Source organism: Callorhinchus milii, unplaced genomic scaffold, assembly GCF_018977255.1.
Source record: "Callorhinchus milii isolate IMCB2004 unplaced genomic scaffold, IMCB_Cmil_1.0 Scaffold4, whole genome shotgun sequence".
In the NCBI taxonomy this organism is placed as follows: Eukaryota; Metazoa; Chordata; class Chondrichthyes; order Chimaeriformes; family Callorhinchidae; genus Callorhinchus; species Callorhinchus milii.
Window position 1 is genome coordinate 15627769 of NW_024704745.1, and position 25715 is coordinate 15653483.

Below are 25715 nucleotides of genomic sequence, written 5' to 3' on the forward strand. Positions count from 1 at the left end.
AATCCAAATCTGCGTTGCTCAGCCATATTTCCCCCTTTTTTTCCCCTGTCCTCCAGTTGATTTAATACATCCGCGCGATAATGTTTCAGGACAGAAACAAAAGTCTGTGCAGGTATTTGTATCCACACGAGCCACCAGACCGACGTTGACGCTCCTGTTCCTTTAGCTTTCAACCTGTCACAGGTGTCCAAGTTGTGATCGTGCGTTGTGTCAAACGCAATGATTATCATTAATAACAATAAAACCCTTCTGTTCCCAAATCCATCTTAAAAACAAACCTCTGGTTGACTGCGCTCTCGGCTGCTCACAACACCCCCACAGCTCAGGTCCCCACTCTGTCTCTGAAAGGCACTCGGGGAGACTTTCTCCGATAGATATCCATAAAACGTGTCGTCTTGTCACCTCTCCAAAGGGTGTATTCGGTCAGCCCGCGCCGGTCACCGGGTTCAGGTCTCCCACAGCGGGCCCGGCCCGGCCCGGCCAGCCCTCCAGCCCGGCCCGGCCAGCCCTCCAGCCCGGCCCGGCCAGCCCTCCAGCCCGCCCGGCCAACCAGCCCGGCCCAGCCCAGCCAGCCAACCAGCCCAGCCCGGCCCGGCCCAGCCAGCCAACCATCCCGGCCTTGCCCGGCCCGGCCCAGCCAGCCCTCCAGCCCGCCCTGCCCAGCCCGGCCCGGCCAGCCAACCATCCCAGCCTTGCCCGGCCCAGCCCGGCCCGGCCAGCCAACCATCCCAGCCTTGCCCGGCCCGGCCCGGCCCGGCCAGCCAACCATCCCAGCCTTGCCCGGCCCAGCCCGGCCCCGGCCAGCCAACCATCCCAGCCTTGCCCGGCCCGGCCCGGCCCGGCCAGCCAACCATCCCGGCCTTGCCCGGCCCAGCCCGGCCCGGCCAGCCAACCATCCCGGCCTTGCCCGGCCCAACCAGCCCGCCCGGCCCCGGTCCAGCCCGGCCCAGCCGGCCGCTCTGTTACTAGGGAAGTGACGTACTGGGGATGACTCGCTGCCGGAAAAGGCGCGCGTTTCCCGCGGTTTGGTCCAGACTCCGCTCCGAGCTGTCGCCGTGTCCGGCCAGAGCTTCGGTTAGAGGTCAGACACCGGCCCCACCGGCACAGCCACAGCCACAGCGGGCCCTCGCCTCGCTATGCCACCCAAGAAGGCCTCGGCTTCCGACCCGGAGGAGAGGGTATCTCCAGCTGTGGGTGGTTCCCCCGGTGCCGCCGCTGTGGGAAGGTAAGAGCAGAGGCTCGGCACCGGGGTCTCACCCGAACTCGTAGCGGTTAAACAGTCGCCCCCCCCCCCCATGGAGAAGTGACATGTGGCAGGCGGGGGGTTACACTGTGCCCTGGCGGGGGGTTACACTGTGCCCTGGCGGGGGGGGGGGCGGGGGGTTACACTGTGCCCTGGCGGGGGGTGGGGGTTACACTGTGCCCTGGCGGGGGGGGGCGGGGGGTTACACTGTGCCCTGGCGGGGGGTGGGGGTTACACTGTGCCCTGGCGGGGGGGGCGGGGGGTTACACTGTGCCCTGGCGGGGGGGGGGGCGGGGGGTTACACTGTGCCCTGGCGGGGGGGGGGGCGGGGGGTTACACTGTGCCCTGGCGGGGGGGGCGGGGGGTTACACTGCCCTGGCGGGGGGGGGCGGGGGGTTACACTGTGCCCTGGCAGGCGGGGGGTGGGGGTTACACTGTGCCCTGGCGGGGGGGGGGGTTACGCTGTGCCCTGGCAGGCGGGGGGTGGGGGGGTTACACTGTGCCCTGGTAGGCGGGGGGTGGGGGGGGGGTTACGCTGTGCCCTGGCGGGGGTGGGGGTTACACTGTGCCCTGGCGGGGGTGGGGGTTACACTGTGCCCTGGCGGGGGGGGGGGTTACGCTGTGCCCTGGTAGGCGGGGGGTGGGGGGGGTTACACTGTGCCCTGGCAGGCGGGGGGGGGGCGGGGGGTTACACTGTGTCCTGGCAGGCGGGGGGTGGGGGGGGGGTTACACTGTGTCCTGGCAGGCGGGGGGTGGGGGGGTTACACTGTGCCCTGGCAGGCGGGGGGTGGGGGGCAGGGGTTACACTGTGCCCTGGAAGGCGGGGGGGGGTTACACTGTGCCCTGGCAGGCGGGGGGTGGGGGAGGTTACACTGTGCCCTGGCAGGCGGGGGGTGGGGGGGGGTTACGCTGTGTCCTGGCAGGCGGGGTGGGGGTTACACTGTGCCCTGGCAGCGGGGGGTGGGGGGGGGTTACACTGTGTCCTGGCAGGCGGGGGGGGGTTACACTGTGCCCTGGCAGGCGGGGGGTGGGGGAGGTTACACTGTGCCCTGGTAGGCGGGGGGTGGGGGGGGTTTACGCTGTGTCCTGGTAGGCGGGGGGTGGGGGGGGGTTACGCTGTGTCCTGGCAGGCACGGAGGGGGCGGGGGGTTGTTACGCTGCCTGTGGCTGGGGGAAGTTCTCGTCGTCGTCGTTGTTGTTGTTGTCCAGCGCCTTGGCAAGCCCTCTCGGCGTGAAAGCCGCCAAACAAGTGTCATTTTGTTCTTGTCGTTGTCTAGTTTTCCCGTCCGCGATGAAAGTGTCCTTTATTGGAACAACAGTTAAGGATTCTTCGCTGCTGTCTGTCTGACCGTTATGCTCTCAGCTTCTTGGCATTGTTTATCCTCAGGACGGTTTTATACAAACAAGTTGACATCAAAGGCAGACTGTGCCATATTGAAACTAAAAGCATTGGACTTGCCCCTGCAAATACTGTACTGTACGTTTGTCTGTCGTTGTTGTATTTTAGCTCCGAGTCCTCCGCTCCACCCTGGGCGGTCGTGCCTTCAGCCACATGCCCCGAGGCTCTGGAACTCCCTTCCTCACTCCGTTCACCTCACCCTCTCTCTTCCTATTTTCAGGTCTTGGTTGAGGACTTTTCTTTTTGACCACCCCTTTGGTCACCTTCCTCCCCCTCCCCCTGGCTCAGTCCAGGGATCTGTTACTGTAAAACGCTCTGAGAAGCCGTCCGGCGTGGAGGGCGCTATATAAATCCAAGTTGTTGTTGTTATTTTTCCTCTTCTAAGTGAGGAAAGGAATGACAAATGAAAGATGTGCTTGTTGATTCGCATCCTTTTTTTCCCTCTCTCCAAACCGTTCTGTTGTTTTTCTATCGGTTTAAACATTTTCCTTTACCCAATGTATAAAGATGTTGATAGGCCATATACTGTGCAAACATCTGAACCAATTCAAGCAGTACAAAAGCAACAGTGACCAACTCAAGCCGTCTTGTGAAGATTAAATTGGGACATTGGGATAAATGGATAATTTTAAATTTAGTTCTCACACATGGAGTCTTTATTAGATGTATCAGATTCAATCAGATTTCCGACTTTTCCTGCTTTCGGAGGTTAAGTTCCTAGCTAATGTTGCACAATAAAACTGCACATTTTGTTATGGTCATTTGTGGGAAATTTCTGGATTAATAATGTCAAATGTAATTAATTGTGAAAAGTTACCAATATGTTTTGTGGTAACTGCATATGCTATATGCTACCCTCTGGAACTCCTTCCCACAGCCCTTCCACCTCGCCCCTTCCCTTGCCTCCTTCAAGACCCGTCTCAAGACCCTCCTCTTCGACTGTGCATCTGGTCACCCTCCTCCCCCCCCCCCCCGCCCCCACTGTGCTCTCTGCACCCTCCCCGATCCCGACCCCCAACTTGGGTCTGAAACAGTGATCGTCCAGCACCTTGGAATGACCCCATGACGTGAAAGGCGCTATACAAATGTAATTTTGTTATTGTTTTTGATGATGTTTACATAAACACATGAATCTATTTATATAAACATCAATATATTGAAACAACTGTTGCCCATTTCAAAATGTTTGCCTCTTTAGAATAGAGTTCAAAGAAATGAACAGTCTATCTGAATATTTCACTGATATTTGGAATCCTGTTGTAACTAATAGATTTGTAATGATTTTTAAAATCTTTGGAAGATTCTGAATATAGGTTTTAGGGTATTACCTTAAGTTGAATTATTAGACCTGATATACGTCTGCCAAGTCTGTTACTGGGACTGGGTTTAGACTTGGTACTGGTGATTTTAATATGAGTGTGTGTGCGTGTGTGTGTGTAAGATGTCGTGCAGAAATATTATAATAATAATAATCCTTGCATTTGATATAGCGCTTTTCACGTCAGGAGGACGTCCCAAAGCGCTTCACAGAACACACTGTAAAGTGAATTGACTGTATATTTGTGGGCGAACGCGGCAGCCAATTGCGCACAGCAATGTCCCACAAACAGTCGTAGATTGAAAATGACCAATTTAATTATTGTTTTTGGTTTTTTGGAGGGATTATTATTGGGAGGAATCTAGTATTTGCTTTGTAAAGGTAGCAAAGATATCACAACATTTAGTATAATATAAGAACATAAGAAGCAGGAGTAGGCCATTTGGCCCCTTGAGCCTGCCCCGCCATTTAATAAGATCATGGCTGATTTAACCTATTCCATTTACCTGCCCTATCCCCATATCCCTTAATCCCTTTAGTTTTTTTAAAAAAATTGATGAGATTTAAACAAATCTGAGTTATTTTTGGGGGGGGGGAGGGCCTTTGGATGCAAGAAAATAGAACAACATTGTTGACTATGATAGTGCAGTATTTTCACTTCTCATATTTTAATAAAAGTATAGCAGTATCTTGTGCTTCTTTTTGGAAAAAAACATTTTGTGGGTGAGCAGGAAATACCCTTACTATTCTTGAAAATCTGAAGTTCAACTCCACTACCCAGTCTAGAACTGACAAACTATCTCAGATAGTTTTCTACTACTGGGGTGTGTTGTTCCTTAGGAAAACTGCATGACTCATTTTCCTATACACACAAAAATAAGTGGTGATTTAAAAAGCAAGGTATTTTAAAAAAATATTAAGGATCACATTTTCACACTACTGGACTTGAACAGCAAAAACACACTGCAGTAATTACCAATATGAGGTAAGCTTGCTGGTGCTTGTTCTGATATGGCACCCTACCTATTAGTAGGAAATCGGTGTGCAGTGTTGTTACTTTACATTTTATGTTACCTGGATGTAAGAGAATTCCCAGAAAGAAACTTGGCTTTGGATCCTACAATCTTATGACTATATTTTTAGGGTTATTACAGATTGTGCAGTGTTCCAAATGATGACAAGTTAAAGGAAGCATTGTCTATTTAATTATTTGTTCTTTGATATTTTCAGAAATGACCACAAATATACAGACTTTATCTTGTTATGTCAAAGTCTTATGGTGGAAGAGAATGTAATCGAGAGGGCTTGGCGGATCTGGGAGTCGGTGTCGACCTTTTTGGATGAGGCCTTTGCACCAGTATGTATTCTAATTTGCTCAATTAATGCTGTACTATAAGTGACTTGCACAGATTCATGAAAATGTACAATGTTTCATTAAGAGAGATAATTTTTTTATAGCTATTTATAATTTTTCAAACATTAAAAACAGAATAATTTTAATAGAAGACCGATATTGCATAATATATTGTATATTAAAGTTATCAGGAGAAAGTGTAGAGGTTTGCATAAATTGATCATAACAAATGTATCATTTAATCACTTATAAAATTAAAAATGTAAGGACATCACTAGCTAAATCTGGGGAAAGTATTAAATTCTGGAGAAAATAATAATACGTAAAACACTTTCAAAATACATATTTTGACAGTCAAGAAGTCTCAGTGATTGCTAAAACAGGTGGGCAAAAGAGTAGGTTACTATAGAAACGAGGTTTGAGGGAGAAGTGGAAGAAAAGACAGAATTCAGACTAACGAGGAACATTTTCATGGCTATAAGAGCAGCTTATTTTTATTAAAGGGAATGTGATACGAGGTCTGACCATATTTAGGTCACATCTGTTATCTGTAATTACTTCCTCAACCACTACTTCAAAGTTCCTAGCAATAAGCATTGCCATTCCCAACCATTTAGAGGAGGAATGGGAATAGAGAAGGACCTGTCATGACCAGCCAGAGAAGTGCTAAGTCACTCATGTTTTCCAATGGTTTCACTTCCTGCACCCTCACAGTCTTGTCCTCACACAACCAGCCTTTACCCAGGGCTAGTATTAATAAAGATGTTGCAAATAAGACAATGAGGTAGATAATGGGAATACACTAATAGTAATAGTAGTAGTAGTAATATTAATCATCCTTGCATTTGATTTAGCGCCTTATGGGTCTTTCAGAGGGCCAGCACAGACACGACAAGTTGTGAATTTGTATAGTTGTATAACTAGAAAGATGAGGAAAGAACTACGGGAAGAAGAAAAATGGTGATAAAAGTAGAAGGTGAGAGACAGGTGAAATAAAGGAAGACAAAGTTTTTAAAAAATCAGGTTTAATTAAAATCCTAGAGCAATTTAGCAGCTGAAATTTATATACATAGACTATTCCCACAAAAGCAACGTCTAGCATATTTGGCCTCTTGCACTCACTGGACTGTCACAATACTCTTGTTTTGCTGCAGTCACTTCATCGAGGAGGGAGAGAGACTTCTGTTGCAGTGCTTTGAATACTCATGCTGCTTGATTTGCCACAAGTTTGTCCATTGCTGCAACTTGATAAAGGCTGCAACACTACCCGTGTGAAGGGTACTGTATAAATGCATGTGGCAGTAGTCGTAGTAATGGTAGTGGTTGTGGTTTTGTGACAAAGGCCTTTAAGGAGGCGTTTTCAGCTCTTTCCAAACCTTCAATAATGTAGAGGTTTATTTTGCCTGTTATCCAGGTCATCCACCCTGCCTAACAAAAATGCCACTTTTTCTTACGGGAACAAGTCCAGCATTTTCATCACTGATCCTTGTCTTCCAGATTTTTCTGTAATGCTTCTTTCACCTCATTTGTTTAAGCAGTGTATGTGGCTGTACTAGCAGCTGTTTTTCTTAGTTCTGTCAAAATAGTGGCTGGTATCATTTGTTCTGCAGTTGGCACACTGCAACTCTTCCTCACTTGTTGGAAGTGAAACTGTAAGAGGTGAATTGAGTGCATGTCTGTTTTCTGTATATTATTATTAATGTTACTACTAATAAATTCTTGAATTTCATATAGAGCCATTTGCGACTGGAGAGATTCTCAAGCTCTTCACAGGATTTACAGTAAAGTGTAGTGACTGTATTTTGTAGCTGAGCATACCTTGTGACAGTCTAAGATCCCCATAGTAGAAAGCCAGGATTATATTACCTGTGTCAATCACATTTTCTCAATGTATTCATAATACAGAACATAGTGGGTGGGTGGTAGGTAAAGAAAAATGTGTATTATGCAGGTAAATTTTTGAGAATAGATATTTTTATTTCCGCCTCTCCCAAAAGTCAGACCAGCTCAGTTGGTAGCACTCTCGCCTAGGAGGCGGAAGGTTGTGGGTTTAAACCCAGGATTGGGAATGGAAATTGTATAGTCTATGCTGAAACTCCAGTAGTGTGCTGGTCTTTTGCTGCATCGTGTTGTCCTTTGGGTGAGGCAGTAAACCACCTTTGGGTGAGGCGGTAAACCACCTTTGGGTGAGGCGGTAATCCTGCCTGTCCAGGATCCCACGGTACTGTTTGGAAAGAGAAGGGAGTTTCTTCCAGTGTCCTGGCCAACAATCCCTAAAATAAAATTGGTCACTTGCTCCATCGCTGTTTGTGGGTCATTGTGTGAACAAGTTGCTGCGTTTACCTACAAAATACACATTCACTCCACTTTACACTGTAAAGTGAAATTGTTTGAGACACCACAACAGACGCTATACAAAGTGCAACTGATGAGAAAATGACTCAGAGGGGACCTTATAGAGCTGTGCAAAATTTATATATAAATCTAGTAAACCCAGAACAATATTTTAGGATGCACCAAGATAGTAAAACAAGAGGACATAGATTTAAAGTTGCAAAAGACAATTTTAGGACAGATACCAGGAAGTTTTTCTTTACCCAGAAGGTAATTAAGACTGGAAGGGTGATTGCTGCCAGGATACTGGACTCATTTGAAAAGCAGCACAATCGGATGATGATCGGGTGGGTGTTCTGTAGGATTGAGATCAAATGGGCTGAAGGGCCTTCCTCATCCAAACTAATCTTGTGATCTTGTCACCATCTTATGGCTAGCCGTGGTCCATCTCATCTCTTTCCTCTTGGTCCAGTCCATGCTCGTTTGGTTTGCAGCCAGCAGTACAGGGAATGCCTGCCACCAAACCCAACCCACAGAATTGCTGAGAAAGAATTTAAAACTGGTTACTGTCATCCAGGATGAAGAAACAAAGGGGAAAAGTGTCAGTTGAAACTTCGATCTTAATTAATATGCAGGTCCTTTAATGTTGTTGACTGTCAATAACTTTATTAATTAACATGCATGTCAGTAAATTAGGAATTGCAATAATTGATCAAGGCGTGTCTGAAACTGCTGAGCTCTGAGGAAAAAAAACTTGAAAATATAGTGACTGAAATGGCAAAAGGAAGAGAGATTTTGAACTCATGGTTAGAGAACCAGTAAATGAGTAATTTACCAAGAGCTATGGTGAATGGTACTGTGTTTCATCTTTCATCTGCAGTGAAACTTACTGTGCTTGCTTTCTTGTGAAGATATTGAACTTATTATTTTTTCAGTAATACCTTGCATGATGTTTGTGCTTTTAAGTGAAAGGAATTTCTACGAATGCAAAGCATGGTCTTTTATTTGTCACTCATGAACGGAACCAGAGTTTTTCAAATCTAAACCCAAATTTGTGTTTATTCTATCCTATGCTACGGGGTTACGCTGATTCAAATAAAATAGTTCAGACCATGTCGTGTAGTGTGGAGCTGGCATCTAACAAAGCTCAGCAGTTAATACTGGCTGAGAATTTATGAGATACTAGAGATCCTGATTTGTGAAGGCCCCAATCTGTATTCTGTATTTGAGCATGTACAGACACCACAAGATGCCCAAATCTAATACCTTTGAGTCCCCAGTCCAATATATGATTTGGTCTATACTCGCAGCCAAATGTAAATTACAGTTTTAGAAGAGACTTGATTCATTCTGACAAGAATTGTACATTTGTTCCATTCTTGAGACCTATTTTCTTCAGCTTCCTTACTTATTCATTGTTCGATTAAAGTCTTGGATACAGGTTTGTGTGTTTTAAAAAAAACAAAAAAAAACACAGGATGAAGTTAATAGGAACATAGGAATTAGGAGCAGGAGTAGGCCATTCGGCCCCTCAAGCTTGTCCTGCCATTCAATAAGATCATGGCTGATCTTCTAACCTAACTCCATCTGCCCGCCTTATCCCCATATCCCTTAGTCCCTCTATCCTTTAAAGACTGAGCATCTACAGCCTTCTGGGGTAGAGAATTCCATAGATTCACTACCCTCTGAGTGAAGAAGTGTTTCCTCAACTCTGTTCCAAAGGGCTGTCCCTTAATCTTAAGACTGCGACCCCTAGTTCTAGATTGTTCTACCAGGGGAAACACTCACACTGTCTACGCTGTCAAGCCCCATAAGAATCTTATATGTTTCTATAAGATCACCCTAATTCTTCTATATTCTAGAGAATATAGACCTAGTTTACTTAACCTATCCTCATAGGTCAACCCCCTCATCCCAGGAACTGACCTCGTGACTCTACGCTGCACCCCCTCTAAGGCGAGTATGTCCTTTCTTAAATAAGGAGACCAAAACTGCACACAGTATTCTAGGTGGGGTCTCACCAAGGCCCTATAGAGTTGCAGCAAAACTTCTCTATTCTTGCATTCTAACCCTTTTGGAGTAAACTCCAATATGCCATGAGCCTTCCTGGTTGCTTGCTGTACCTGCATACTAACTTTTTGTGACTGGTGGACAAGGACACCCAAATCCCTCTGAACACTAACACTATCTAGTCTCTCCCACTCTAGAAAATAATCTGCTTTTCTGTTTTTACTACCTAGGTGAATAACTTCACACATTATATTCCATCTGCCACCTTCTTCCCTACTCATCTAGCCATCTATATCCCTTTGCAATCTTTTTGTGTCATCCTCAGAGATTACTCGGTGAATTTAGATACTTTAAGTTCTATGTCCTCGTCTTGATCATTGATATAGATTGTAAATAGCTGAGGCCCAAGCACTGATCTTTGTGGCACTCCACTAGTCACATTCCACCAATCTGAGAAGGACCCTTTTATCCCTACTCTCTGTTTTCTTCCCATTAGCCACTCCTCAATCCATGCTAATATATTGCCTTTCATCTCGTGTAGCAGCCTTTTATGTGGCACTTTGTCGAATGCCTTCTGAAAATCTAAATATTACTACATCTACTGGTTCCCCCCTATCTAACCTGCTAGTTACATCCTCAAAAAACTCTAAAAGATTTGTTAACCATGACTTCCCTTTTGTAAAGCCATGTTTACTTTGTCTAATCTTGTTATGGTCTTCTGAGTACCCCACTACGACATCCCTAATTAAGGATTCCAGAATTTTCCCTACCACCGATGTCAGATTGACTGGTCTATAGATCCCCATCTTCTCTCTCCCACCCTTCTTAAATAGTGGTGTGACGTTTGCGATCTTCCAATCAATGGGAACCGTTCCAGAATCCAGAGAATTTTGGAAGATCAAAAACAAGGCCTCCACTATCTCAGCAGCCGCCTCTTTTAAAACCCTAGGATGCAGGCCATCAGGTCCAGGGGATTTGTCACTTTTCAATCCTAACAGTTTCCCTGGTACTAATTCTTTACTGATGTGAATTTCCCTAAGTTGCTCACTAACATTAGCTTTTTGGTTCCCTTCTATTTTTGATAAGTTTTCCGTGTCTTCTAACATGAAGACAGAAGCAAAGTATTTGTTTAATGACTCTGCCATATCTTTATCCCCTGTTATAATTCCTCCTGTCTCTGCCCGTAATGGACTCACATTCACTTTTGATAATCTCTTCCTCTTTATGTATTTGTAAAAACTATTGCAGTCTGTCTTTATGTTCCTAGCTAGTTTGCCCTCATAATCCATTTTCTCCCTCCTGATCAGTTTCTTAGTTTTTCTGTGTTGGTCTCTGAAGCCCTCCCAATCCTCGGGTTTACTGCTCTTTTTGGCAGTATTGTAGATCTCTTCTTTTAATTTTATACTTTCCCTAACTGCTCTAGTTAGCCATGGTTGAACCACTTTTCCCGTAGCATTTTTATTCCTCAAGGGAATATGTGATCCCTGGGAATTATGTACTATGTCTTTAAAGGTTTGCCATTGCTGGTCTACTGTCATATCCTTTCATCTATTTCCCCCTTCTATTTTAGCTAAATCCTCTCTCGTACCTGCAGAGTTGGCTCTATTTAAATTTAAGATCCTTGCTTTGGACTTAACTATATCACTCTCTAACAATGCTAAATTCCATCATGTTATGGTCACTCTGCCCTGGAGGAGCCTTAACTTCCAGACTGCTGATTAGCTCTATTTCATTACGTAAAACAAGATCTAGGATCGCCTGTTCCCTGGTTGGTTCCTCAGCAAACTGATCTAGAAAACTATCTCTAATGCATTCTATAAACTCCTCCTCTAACTTACTTTTGCCAATTTAGTTTTCCCAATCTGTATGAAGATTAAAATCAGCCACTATTAGTGTATTTCATTTGCTACATGCTTCTTTATTTTCCTGTTAATACTCTGCGCAATATTAATTTTTAGTATCAGTTAATATTTAATAAATGTGAACTCTGGGGTTCATTGTTGTATTCATTTATTTCAGGATGTGATCAGGAAGCATTGGGGTATTTGTATCTTTATTGCATCCGTAGATCTGGATACAGTTTCCTTCACTTTGACAGAATTACAGAAGAAGTTGGATATGAGGTATGTTTATACAGCATGACGGGTATGATTCTAGGTCAATGAAATGCAAAAGTACTTTCAGCTATACTGTGTACTATATGTGCAGTCAGGCCTATGGCATACATTTCCTTTTGGCACAATAATTAAGTTTTCAGGTATAGTACGTGGGAATAGTCCATTCAGCGCATCAATCCGCCTTTTTAGATTATGGCAGATCTTTTAATTTATCTTCCTTGTCTTTACTCCATGTCTCTTGGTAGCCTCTCATGTCTGTTGATCTCTGTCTATCTCTGCCTCTTTCCTTGTTTCCCTCTCCCTTCTCCCCTTCCCCCCACCCCCGGCCCTCTCTCTCTCTCCATCTCTGTCTCTCTCTGTTCCTTCTCTATCTCTGGCTTCCTGCTTCTTTTTCTCTTTCTCTCTCTATTTGCTTGAGCCTTTCGCATGGTTGGTTTCTAGCATGACTACAGCACTGACGCAGCCTTCTGCAAAGTCATAAATTATATATTCTCCCTCAAGAGACAAGGGCTCCCTGTGCTTCTCGTCCTCCTCAACCTTCCTGCTGCCTTCAACACCCCTTATCTGCCTCGATCACCTCTCTAATCTATCTCCGTGGGACCAAATTTTCCTGGTTCCAATCCTATTTCACCCATCCCCTTATTTCTTCAGATGGCTTCTCTTCTTGTACTGTCACCTGTAGTGCACCTCATGGTTCTTCCTTTAGTTCCCTCCTTTTCTTAATGACATGCTTCCCCTTGGTGACATTATTGCAAACATGGAGATCTCATTCGGAGTACTGTGTTCAGTTTGCTTACAAATCACACAGTCACTGCACTTTACAGTAACTCCAGTGAAGCACTTTGAGACTTTCTCCTGATGTGAAATGTGCTAATTTTTTAAGGATTATTAATAAACAATAATGGTTTTCCATTTAGAGCATACTCTCAAGCACTATTCCTTCACCTGATATTTACTTACCTCATACGTGGTACCGTTACTTGCTATAGTTCTGCTCACTTGCTTAATCTATTTATGTCTCTGTGGTTTTATCTGTCCTCTTCACAATTTACAACTGCCAGTGTATTGTCGTATGTGAATTTAGAGGTGCTTTATTCCCGTATCCAAGTCATTGTGATATGTTGTGTGAAATGCTGAGGCCCCAGCACAGGTGACTGGGGGTTGCCCTTTGTCACTGCCTGCCAGTTAGAAGACTTGGAATATATTTTGCATTTATACAGCATCGTTCATGCCTGGACGGTGTCCTAAAGCGCTTTCACAGTGGATGGGCACCCGAAGTTGGGTTGGGAGCTGAGTGGGGTGGAGAGTGGAAGGAAAACTGAAAGCGCCGTCAAATTTTGAGACAATCTTTGAGAAAGGGGGAGGTAGAAAACATGGAGGGACTCCGGGATGGAGATCTAGAGAGTGCGACAGAATAGCTGAGTGACTGCCTGCCAATGGTGAGGTGGATAGAGGGACAATGATGATATTGGTAGATGTGTTAATTCCAAAAAATTCTAAAGATATTATAGTAAACTTTTTGTTTCTTCCCACTTCTCCCAGTTTGGCTGACTTTCTTCAGTCGTTGAAGAGAGTTGATGTGAACGTGGACACTGTAAGCACTAAAGTAAATTCAGTGGTGGAAAAGCTGGAAACGAAGTACTTTGTTTTTTCTGTGCTCTATAACAAATTTGAAAGGTATTTTTTTTAAAGTGTTTTTTTGTGTTTCATTTCTTGAGTTAAGTCTGCACTGATAAGTATGAATGCACCAGATCAGTGCTGGCTATTTTGCAGATGGTGTGTGGTTTGAAAATTCCAGTTGACATTCAGAACAACAGCAACAACAAAATTACATTTATAGAGTGCCTTTCACGTTGGGAGGATGTCCCAAGGCGCAGTATGGGGGATGAGTGGGGTAGGGGTGAGGAAAGGCAGAGAGGTGGGAAGGTGACTGAAGCCACGATCAAAGAGGAGGATCTTGAGACCGGCCTTGAAGGAGGCAAGGGAGGAAGCGAGACGAAGGAACTGTGGGAGGAAGTTCCAGAGTGTGGGGGCAGAGAGGCTGAAAGCCCGGCCTCCGATGATAGATAGGGTGGTTCGGGCGGGAGACATGGAGCAGGCCGGAGCCCGCTAGATGGAGGGAGCGGGCAGGTTGGTAGGGAGTCAGCAGATCAGAGAGGTAGGAGGGCACAAGGCCATGGATGGTCTTGAAAGTGAGGACGAGGATCTTGAACTCTATCCTCTGAGGGATGGGGAGCCAGTGGAGTCGGGCGAGGGTGGGAGTGATGGGGTTACGGAGCACGGTGCGCGAGAGTACACGAACTGCAGAGTTTTGGATGATCTGCAGCTTGTGAAAGCTTATTACAGTAATCAATATATCAAATATTTGAATCCAAATTTCACCATATAGATCACTACATTATTTCTGATAATACAACTTACGCAGTATTCCTTCTTAAAAAAATTGTATAAAATAAGTATTTGTTGTTTTTCATTCTCACTTTTTTAAGCGTTATTAATTTAAAAAATATACTTCCAAAATGTATGAAATTGATTATTTTTTATTACTAGGACATGTGAAAAAATATTTGAGGAGGCGCCACAAAACAAGTAAGAATCTTAGTTTACAAATCAGTGATTTTACCTTAAACATTTAGGATGATTTGTGACCTTTTTCTTAATTATGTCAAGCAGAGACTCATCAGAAATTAATTCAAAATCGATGTTGAAAATCTGTTGGATCACCTTTCTACTGGCAGCAGGTTTGTTTTTATATCAAAATATGTTTTTTAAAAGTGAAGATAATTTGATATTCATTAGGAAATTAATTTATCATAGCTGATTTACAAGCATTTATTTGCTAAAACTTGTCCTGGAGAAATTCAGAATGTAATGCATTTGTTCACCACTAGAGGATCTCATGACATCAATTCATGTATTTCAATTCTTTAAAAAAGATCAACCATTTAAATATTTGCATTGGTATTGCTTCACTTCTGATTTCAGGAAAGGCACTGCAGATGGAAGATAACCTAGTCCTCTCTTTCCAATTGTTACTTTGCGTCTTGGAGCACTTTATCAAGTTTTCACCTCCTTCGATGCTAAAGGAGCCTTACAGTAGGTTTTATAAGTTAGCATTGGAATTTTTTTTAAAAAAATCACCTTCAATAATACACAGAAAGTTTCAATTAACTTTTAAACTTTATTACAACAACAACTTGGATTTATATAGCGCCCTCCATGCCGGACAGCGTCTCAGAGCGCTTCACAGTAACGGATCCCGGGGCCGAGCCGAGGGAGGGGGAGGAGGGTGACCAAAGGCGCGGTCGAAAAGAAACGTTAATACTGTGTGCAGAGTATCCCTGCTTAATCACTTGTGTCTCTTGTGATTTTGTGTAAATGAAAGAAATACAGTGGGAAAATATGCTTATAGAAGAGGAGGAAATCTATCCCTGGGAACTCGGAATTCTGAAACTGTTTATTGTGTCAAAAAGTATTTGTACCTCGACTTGTTTGTATTCTATTCAGAGACTGCTGTGAGTTCTCTAAATTCCATTACCCCATCACGACCTTTAAGACGAAGTCAGAGCAAGGCTATCCAAGCAATTGTTTCACCTGATGTGGATCCTAAGGTTGTGGAAATCCTTTGTAAGGAAAATGAATGTAACGTTGATGAGGTGGGTTAATCGTCAAATAAGATTGAAAATGAATGACAATCCGTGTTTATGTAAAACTGAAAAATCTTACATAGCTTACAAATTGAGTAAACCAATTATTATAATTACAAGTGTTAATTTAATAGCCTGGAACAGACACATTTGTGCTTTTAAGAAAATAGTGTAGAGGAAATATTTGATTAAGTACTCATGTTAGTTATCGAGATTGTAAACAAAGAAAGGAATACAACTTAAAACATTTGCACCAAGAATTTTAAGTGTTGATGTGCAGGTTTTTTCATGTGAAATTCTTTGAGGCAAGCCACCAGGAGAGTCTTAAGCATATGTTGTATTTTAAACTACACAGTAATAAAAGGATAAAAAGAATATTACAATGCATTAAGATACCAGCCTTGGTTTAACTTTCCATACAGTTTACCAGCTATTTAGATACCACAGGGTTCTACAATAAAAATATTGTTAAGATAAGAATTATAACTCGTAGAGTGTTACAACAACATTTGGCCCATCAAGTCTGCGCTGGTGTTTTTATCCACATAAACCGCCTATTTAAATAGTAATAAAATTTGCATTTGATATTGCATCTTATCACATCATCAAGATGTCTCAAAGCATATCACAAAATATACTGTAAAGTGGTGCGACTGTATTTTGTGTGTCAACATGGTAACCAATTTGCAGAAGGGTCTGACACGAGAAATGAGTGTACTTCTCAGATAATACTTTTCAAAATTATTATGGCAGTATCTTTAGATTGTTCTGATATGAATATATGAATTCATATGAATGCTTCATTTTTCTTTAGGTGAAAAACATTTATATTAGGACTTTTCTTCCTTTTATGGATACAATTAAAATATCTGCTTCTAATGCGATTCCTGAGGTAAGCAACTAAAATGTACTTCTTTCTTCCCGAAGTGCTATTAATTAATCTAAAATGAGGCCCTTTACTCTCCACATTCACGTCTCAGCTATCCATCTTGGGTCTGATGCTACAGCTTTGTAGGCCTCTGCATAAATATGTCTTATGTTATACATATATATATATATTATGTTATCGTATTAATCAATAAGACTGAGTAGTGCAGTTAGAGAACTTGTCATTAGAATCTTTTCCACCACTGTATTTTTGGTGACTTTTGCAGTGCTATAGGTGTTGCAATATTGAATAGAGCTATAATGAGGTTCCCTACAATACCAAGAATGGCTTCCTATATTACAGCCTGAGGGTAGTCAGGGAAGAAGATACAATGTAAATGTATTAAAAAAGCACAAAAAAATGTCATTCAACACATACATGTCTTGTGTTGAAACATTGACATTAGTGAGGCAGGGATTCTAGGTAAGTTGAAGCATCTGAAAAGCAATGCCTCCCACAGGACAAATGAACCTTATCACAGGGAACATTGAGAGCTAAGGGAGCATGCTGCATTTTTTATGTTGAGCCTGGAACATTCTAATTGTATGAATGCATTGATGTTTTGGGCTTTGTGTAAATCAAAACATTAAAACACCATTCTTGATTTAATTGCTACTTGTACAGCTTGAAGAAGTGTCAAGAAAATATGAAGCACTTTACCTTAGAAACAAAGACTTTGATGGAAGATTGTTCCTTGAACATGACAAAACTCTGGAGGCAGACCAAGAAGAAGGGTATTTCTATTTTAAGAATTGCTTGTGTGTGTACTTTGTTTTTAATGACCTCCTTCTCAGTGCATACAAAATATTGAATTCCCCATTGGAGAGTGGCCAGGCAATTTGCTTTGTCTGTATTTCGGGTGAGAAGAAAGATGACGCAACCAATTGTTCTTTTAAACAAAAGTAAACATCAGTGCCTTTGAGAAATACCTTGCCTCAACGCGGCACTTGGCCTTAATGGCACAGTTTAGGCATTTAGAGTTGAAATGTAGAAATGGTACAACGGTGTAAGTTGTTCATTCAAAGCATCATCCGCACACTACTGAGAATGAGTCAGTACCAATATTGCTTGTCAAGTGACTATTGCTGAAAGGGACAACTTCCTCTTAAGTGGCTTAGAAAGTATAGCAGAGGAGGCCATTGAGCCTATGCTCGTGCAGTTCTTCGACTGGTGAATTACTATCGTTCCATTTTTCTGTTCCTTTTTTGTATTCTTCATTTCCAATTGTTTCTAACAATTTTCTGTGTAAAATAAATTTATTCTAGGTTTTCATTGACAATCCTGAGTTTATGTCCCCCCTAATTTCATCCATGCTACCATACTTTTAGTACCATGCACCTTAATATGATCATCCAGTTTCCAATGAAGTAACCTTCCCTTTAAAAATTAACCTGAATGTATTTAGTGTAGGTGCTCGCCAGAGACTGTGATTCACTTTCAAGTGTTGGACTTGTTTGCAGTTTTTCAACTCAAAAGGTGCTGGATACAGGCATTGTGGAGTCCTGTAGCTCAGTGGTTAGAGCACTCGCTTTGCAAGTGAGAGACCTGAGTTCAATTCCAGGCAGAGGGCAAAACCTTGGGAAAGTTTCCTTACTCCACACACCTAATAATAATCCCTCCAAAACCAAAAACAATAATAAATTGGGCATTTTCAATCTACGACTGTTTGTGGGACATTGCTGTGCGCAATTGGCTGCCGCGTTCGCCCACAAATATACAGTCAATTCACTTTACAGTGTATTCTGTGAAGCGATTTGGGACGTCCTCCCGACGTGAAAAGTGCTATATCAAATGCAAGGATTATTATTATTATTACTTGTAAGAAACAAAACCTAGCATGCAATGCACTAGCTCTAACATGTCCCTTGCTTTTGGCACCACTTTCAAGTGCAACCACACCTAATGTGAAATTTGCACCATCATCCGTCCTGCAGCCTGAATCTGTGTTGATGCTGATGGCTGATTGCCAGAGGGACTGATCACTCCTTCACAGCACCTCAGGCAAAGTTCACTGCCTCGCTGCTTACTTCATGGGCATAGTTGAAACCAGTATCCTTTGATGCCACTTCTACATAGAGTAATCCTCATACATTGACTAAACACCACCCCCAGTGCCTTCGCCTTGCTTCCTCCCTCTCCTCCTTCAAGGCCGGTCTCAAAACCTTTCTCTTTGACTGAGCCTTCAGCTCCCCTCTCGACTCTCTTCCCCCTTCTCGCTCCCTCCCATCCCTCCCCTCACCCTGACCATTTCCCCCCTCCTCGCTCCCTCCCCTCCCCCTGACCATTTCCCCCCTGCTCGGGTCATGACCCAACTGTGCAGCGCCTTGGGACGTCCTCCTGACGTGAAAGGCGCTTTATAAATGGAATCTTGTTGTGTTGTTGTTGTTGTTGTTGTGTTGTTTAGCAGCCTTAAATGATGTACACCTCAGTAAATTTATCCTGTTCGCTAGTAATGTCTACTCTACTGACATCTGAAGTTGACATTACACTGATATCTTCATATATATGTCTCCTTATACAGAGAGAGAGACAGTTTGATGTTTTGGCCTTTTAGTAACTTTTATTCTTTATTCCAAGTAAGTGGTACTGGTGGTTATCCAGTAGTGTGTGGAATATATATTAGGAATATATTGTCAAGTTTTGTTTGGCATTTATAGTTAGTGTTTTTTTTTAAAAAAAACTTTATAAATGTTTGTTGGTAGCTTCTTTCTGTGTATTTGAAGAAAGAACAGGAACTTGTCCCTTTTCAAGCTTTATATTTGTAAAATATTCCATTCAAATAGAACATCCCCAAACAGTGCTGATATGAATTAATAATGACCCATATTGAACTGTTTTTTCATACAGCTCTGGAGCGGAAAGAACGCCCAAGAAAATTGACAATAAAGACAGTCATTTGATTGTCCCACCACAGACTCCTGTTAGGTAACTCAACATTAATTTCCTATTTACTGTTGTGTATTTGAATTTCATCACCAAATGTTGCTTGTTTGAAGTTACAATACCTCAACAAACATTAATCCAAAAAGTTCATCTATGCACTAGTTATTCTCTATCTCATAGAACTTCTGGCTTTCTTTAAAAAAAAAGTCTTACATCAACCCAGCAGCCATTTAATAATTTACATAGCTGTTGAGTTTCTTCCTGATTTCCTTCATTTTTTCAGTTGTCTTTTAGGGTAAATAATCTTGTATATCTTACAGTTTAGCGTACAGGAGCTGGCAAGAATATAATGCACCAAGCCCTTTGATATAGACTATTTGAGACGTCTCAAAGCACTTCACAGAATATACAGTAAAGTGAATCAACTATAGTGCCCTTCATGTCGGGAGGGCATCCCAAGGCGCTGGACAGTCAGGGATATGGACCTGAGCAGGGTGTTGAGATCAGGGAGGGTAGGAGTGTGGCGAAAGGCGTGGTTGAAGAGAAGAGTTAACACTCAGTTTAAATACATTATAAAATTATATTTGTATAGTACCTTTCATGTTGGGAGGTCGTCCCAAGGTGCTGGAGCATCCGGGATTTAGACCTGAGCCGGGGGTGGTGGGGGGGGGGCGGGGCGGGTTGGAACCAGGGAGAGTAGCCAAAGAGGAGGGCCTTGAGACATGCCTTGAAGGAGGCAAAGGGAGGGAGCGAAGGGAATATGGGGTGGAGTTCCAAAGAGTGGGGGCAGAGAAATTGAAGGCCCGACTGCTGATGGTAGGGTGGCCCTGGCGGGGGACGGGGATCAGGCTGGAGCCTGCTGAACGAAGGGAGCGGACAGGTTGATATGGGGTGAGCAGGTCACTGAGGTAGGAAGAGGCAAGGCTGAGGAATTTTGAACTTATAATCTGGGGGATGGGGAGCCGGTGGAATCGGGCAAGGGTGGAGGTGATGGAGCCTGTTGTGGGAGAGGACAGGAGCTGCAGGGTTCTGGGTGATATGCAGCTTGTGGAGGGAAGAATTGGGAAGGCTGACAAGCAGGAAGTTGGCGTAGTCGAGCGAAGAGGTGATGAACACTTGAATGAGAGTTTTGGCAGCCTGAGGGATGAGGCAGTGGCACAGCCAGACGATGTTGTGGAGATGGAAGGCAGAGCGAGTCATGGCACGAAGTGTGGGCTAGACAGGACAGATTAGGCTCAAACATCCTTGGATGATGTCACCAAGAGGGAGCATGTACAAGTAATATATATGTATATATATTTCACAGAATTTTAGAGGTAAACAAATTAATGAATATTGATATTCAGAGTATTTACTAGTGACATTGTGATTTGAAGTACGTATTCTGCCAGGCTTTTGTACTCATCATTGATGTTTTTTCATGCAGGACTGCAATGAGCACAATCCAGCAGTTAAAAATGATCTTGAATTCAGCCAATGACAAACCCTCGGATACACTTGTTAAATACTTCAATGTAAGTGGCTTAGAAGAAGAAACAGGACTATTAAAAAAAATTCTGAATTGAAAGGAAACTTTAAGTAAACACACATATAACGAATGTATCAGCAGGAACGTTAAACCATTAAAGCCAAAGTAAGCTTTTTTTTATTTTGAAATTTGGTTATATATTAGGATAGGGAGGAAGTAACTCATTTAAAAGTTTAAAATGTTGAATAACAAAAGACCATTTAATTTATCCAGCTGGTTCCTCCACACCAATGCATGATCTATCCTTTTATGGACTTCTCTCCTCAGGGAAAGTATTAAAAGGTATATATTTATCCAGTCTCAAAGCAAATTCTATAGAATATTCATCCATCTTCACTGTTCGCTTGGTTTCCTTTCTTTCACAGACATTCTCTCCCCACCCACCACCCAGCCCTCGCAGCACTAAAGTTGTGTTTCTGAGCTTATTTTCTCTGTGTTCCATTGTATGTATCTTAGAATTAACGTGTTTCATTTTTCTAGAATTGTACAGTGAACCCTACCAGTGACATCTTAGAGAGAGTGAAAAATCTTGGTGAGGAATTTCAACGGCAATTTGCTCAAGCTGTAGGGAAAGGATGGGCAGATATTGGCTTTGAGGTATAAGGAGCATAATTTTGTTATACCACCATCTTCAAATTGTAACACTTTATAATTTTATTACTATTGTTATTCTAATTGTGCTCTATTCTCTTCAGCGATACAGACTTGGGGTCCGGCTATACTACAGGGTTATGGAATCCATGCTGAAATCGGTAAGTTCAAATCATAGTCTAGGGATTGGGATAGAGAACCGTCAACAACCCCACTAGAAACTCTGATTATATGATTCTCAATATCACAGTTCCTCTCTTAAGTTTCAAGTGATCCTACTTTTCTTTCACTTTTTTTAATATGCTTTGCTAATAAATCTTTTTTATGTTGACTACCTAAAGTAACATATTCCCATTTTGTTTCCTTCTGAAAAAACTTTCCTTCATTGTCTTCTGTACTATGTGCACTATATTCACAGTTAATCTTTTGAATTTCATTTTCTTCTAATTAACTGTAAAGCATTTGATGGCATCAAATCCTGTGTGAGGAATTGAGCTCATCTACGTTGACCCTCTAATGCATCACTATATGCTGTCCGTCAGATCCCATCTGCCTGTTTTGTTGGGCATTAAAGGTTCTGTGGTACATACAGATGTGTTTTTTTTAATTGTCATATCTGAATTAAGAAGCAGTGAAATTTTCACGTGTAAATGGCACGCGTATGTGGGTCTTACTGCCTGGCTTAGATACTTTTGAGCATGGTGATGGATTTCCGTATGTGTCGGTTTGCATCATGAAACTGCGTAAAAGTCTAATTGGTTCACTAATGTATTTCAAGAAAGGAAATCTTCTATAATTATCTGGTTTGGCCTTTGGATTATGGCAAACCCACATGATATAAAAAGTGCGCTGGACATAGCAACGTCTGTGACCTCTAAAATGTGCACAAGAAGTAGCTGCTTATCTTTCTTTACACCATTCAGCTTTACAGGGCAAATTGCGAGGTGCCAGCCATCTTGATGTTCCAGAGATCCATTATCCTGTGCAAAAACAAAGTATATTCGTATGCTCAAACAAAAACAAAAGCTGCTGGGAATACTCAGCAGGTCAGGCAGCATTAGGTAGTCAACATAAATTCCCCTGAAGGCTTCTGACGAAGGGTCGTCCCCCCGAAATATTGGCTCACTTTCCTTTCTCCATAGATGCTACCTGACCTGCTGAGTGGTCCTAGTGACTTGTTTTTGTTTCAGATTTCCAGCATCTGCAGTATTTTGCATTTTGTTTATATTTGAATGCTCTACTTGATTATATCAATGCCCTGCTCTCCAGACTCCTTAATAATTCCCTACTCAAACTGCAGCCCACACAGAACTCTGCAGACTGTATCCTCTTGCACTAGACTCCCAAACCTTTCTCTTAAAAGTATCTGTACTATCTGTTTCAATCATCAATTCAGGCAGTGAATTTTACATTCTCATTACCCTCTGCGTGAAGTACTTCCCCCTAAATTCTCTTTTAGATCCCTTAGTCGCTTGTTTTGTTAATACAAAATCATCCGTTTAAACATTGAAATGCAATATAATACATTCATGTTTACGTTATTATGAATTACATTTTCAGGAAGAGGAGCGTCTCTCTGTTCAGAATTTTAGGTAAAATAAATATGTAAATTTACTTTAAAGGTTTAAAAAATTATCATGTTTGAATATAAATATTGCATGTAAATGATCATTTTCCTCTCTTTATAGCAAGTTGCTAAACAATGATGCCTTTCATATATCTCTACTTTCCTGTGCTGTGGAGGTTGTGATGACGACATATGGTACTACATGTAAGTGGATGAATGAGAATTTAAAACTTACTGATATTTTGCATCATGAGCCCATGTATTTTACATGTATTATCTATCTCGTTCCCATCCCATAAGTCCTATATCTTGTTGATATTCTATTTCATCAGGACTGATCAGCCACAGCAGACTGACCTAAATCAGTTTGAATTCATTTTATAGGTTTTCATTAAGTGATGATTTAGATTTTTCTTTTTTCTTTTTAGTAAACTTTAGTGCATCCAATCGTATTTTTATAATCGTATCTTGCTGGGTTGCAGTTTCATGGTCTCTGGTTGCCCTCCTGTACCCTGCTCAAGTAGCCCGTTGTTTGTGTATGAACCTTGACAGTGAGTAATTTGCGTGTAGAGAACATCCCAGCTTGGAGTTGAATTGGCTTCAAGTACGACTTGCTTGGCAATGGAAATCAGAATTGAATCAACCTCTGCGTGGTCGCTGAGCCTGGTAACTTTGCAGTGCTCCAAGGCACCACTGATGGTGATGACAATGGCAGATTTGACCAGGGTCCAAAGGCCAAAATAGCACACCCAATGTGCCACTGCTGAGATCAGCTAACTCAGTACAGGATTCAACCCGCAATCTTGTGGAGGTTGAACTATATTCAAAGAATGAGGACATTTATTATAGAAAATCAGTAAAGCATCAAATCTTTAATCCTTTATCTGTGATCTTGATATTTATTGGGCCACTAACAACTTTTTGAATTATTTGTTCTATTTTGTTCTCAGGGAAGAGAGGCATTCAACAAGAAACTTGCCTTTCTTTCCCCTGGATCCTCAGTGTTTTTGATATAAAGGCATATGAATTTTACAAGATTATTGAGAGCTTTATCAAAGCAGAACAAAATCTAACGAGAGATATGATCAAGCACCTGGAAAGATGTGAACACAGGATCATGGAATCTCTTGCTTGGCAGTCGGTGAGTGATTGGTTTTAATTACTTTTTTTATTGATCACAGTTTCTTATAATGTATTTAATAGAGAGGTTTGCATTTTACTAATTGTGTGCCCGTGTGTATGAACAGTAACATTCTCAGTGATGTTTAATGTACAGTGTCCTGCCAAGTTTCCTGGAGTTCTAAACGGTATGAATCAAAAATCACACATGCCGTGAGATTAGACTTTTACATATTTAACATTTCTTTTGCAAGATTAAGATAAGTGTGTGCCAGTTTGGCGCAATGGATTTCAGTGATGTAGCTTTTTTTAGAAAAAGAGCAGACTTTTAATAACATATTGGCATTTTCTGTATTTTATTATAATGCAGAATTTTTTTTCAAGAGTTGGAACAATATTTAATTACGCTTTATCAACATTACACTACAACCAGTTTCTGAAATGTGAGAAACGGCCGTAGATTTGTGCTTCCATGCAGCTGTGTGGGAATAATCTTTGAATAGAAATTCATCCCCTTAGACTTTCTTTGCCTTGTAACTAATACTGGTATTCCACAAAAACAACAAAATTACATTTATAGAGCGCCTTTCATGTCGGGAGGACGTCCCAAAACGCTGAACAGTCAGGGGTCGGGACCCGAGCATGGGGGAGGGGTGGGGTAGGGATGAGGGAAGGCAGAGAGATGGGAGGTACGAACTGGCTTCCTAAGACAACCTTGCTTAAGGAGGCGACTCCTAATGTAAAGTAAGCATTTTTCATGGTGATGAATTTGAGAAGTCCCCATTCTTATTTAATTCACCCATTGCCTTGCAAATGGGAGATCTAATTTATTAGTGAAGAATTGTGCTTTGGATTGACTGAACTTTGATTTAATTGCATAAGTGTTGTGATATTTGTACACAAATAGACTATTACATTTTTGAGGGATCTGCTCCAATCAATTAATATAGTGGATTCAAGAAAAATGCTTGAAACAAAGTTGTCTGATTTTTGGTGCATCTACTGGTCTCTGTAATGTCATTTGCTGCTAGTGGCCTGTAAGTGTGAAAGAGACCGGAAGCTCAAAATGCGTTAGCTCCACTTTGGAGCTGCATTTTGAGTCTGTCGTCGCCCAAATTGTCAAATTACCAATTAGTGACTCTCTTTCGGGAGGTTGAAAGCCAAGCAATTTTTTTTGACCATTTGTTTATCTATTTCTCCTCCCCTAAAGCCAGTCTTGTGAGGGGTATGTGCCATGGGTGCTGATAGCCCTAATTTGTAACTAGTTAAAATGGTCATCCACAGTCACAGATGTGTCTGCTTCTCTCTTTGCCTGAAATATACGCACACGTCATTGGACAGGGAGCAGGAAGCTTGACTGTTTTTTGTGTCGATTGTAGCTTATAGTATGGTTATTTTACCTTATTTGACCTTAGGTGAGCATAACTGAATATTGTTATGATCATCTATAAATAATTCACATCAGTCTTGAATTTAATTCAACTGCTCTTGTTTATTTTTAACTATTCTAATCAATTCTGATGGATTGTATGTCTCTTCCTTTGTTTTAACATACTATATTATGCAATTCATATTGCTATCTCAATTTTAGCAAAACTAAAAATATTGTTGGGGAAGTGAAGCACTTTACTAGGATCTGTTTTTCACTGATCACTAAAAATAGTAAATTTATTTACA

At 42.2% G+C, this 25715-nt stretch overlaps 1 protein-coding gene across 2 annotated transcripts in view; it reads left to right on the plus strand.

Annotated features, from left to right (window-relative positions):
* Nucleotides 1–1121: 1121 nt before the first annotated feature.
* The window catches only part of rb1 (retinoblastoma 1), a 65072-nt gene continuing 40478 nt past the window's right edge, over nucleotides 1122–25715 (plus strand). The window contains exons 1-17 of one of the 2 annotated variants that reach the window (XM_042334178.1): nucleotides 1122–1225; nucleotides 5191–5317; nucleotides 11678–11781; nucleotides 13318–13452; nucleotides 14326–14364; nucleotides 14446–14516; nucleotides 14761–14871; nucleotides 15283–15431; nucleotides 16237–16314; nucleotides 16975–17084; nucleotides 19198–19275; nucleotides 20660–20747; nucleotides 21242–21358; nucleotides 21457–21513; nucleotides 22913–22944; nucleotides 23041–23123; nucleotides 23870–24060. In XM_042334178.1, coding sequence (XP_042190112.1) covers nucleotides 1137–1225; nucleotides 5191–5317; nucleotides 11678–11781; nucleotides 13318–13452; nucleotides 14326–14364; nucleotides 14446–14516; nucleotides 14761–14871; nucleotides 15283–15431; nucleotides 16237–16314; nucleotides 16975–17084; nucleotides 19198–19275; nucleotides 20660–20747; nucleotides 21242–21358; nucleotides 21457–21513; nucleotides 22913–22944; nucleotides 23041–23123; nucleotides 23870–24060 — 1659 coding nt within the window. In that variant the 5' untranslated portion in view covers nucleotides 1122–1136. The remainder of the gene's footprint in view (nucleotides 1226–5190; nucleotides 5318–11677; nucleotides 11782–13317; nucleotides 13453–14325; nucleotides 14365–14445; nucleotides 14517–14760; nucleotides 14872–15282; nucleotides 15432–16236; nucleotides 16315–16974; nucleotides 17085–19197; nucleotides 19276–20659; nucleotides 20748–21241; nucleotides 21359–21456; nucleotides 21514–22912; nucleotides 22945–23040; nucleotides 23124–23869; nucleotides 24061–25715) is intronic. The other variant, XM_042334179.1, reaches the window with a different exon arrangement.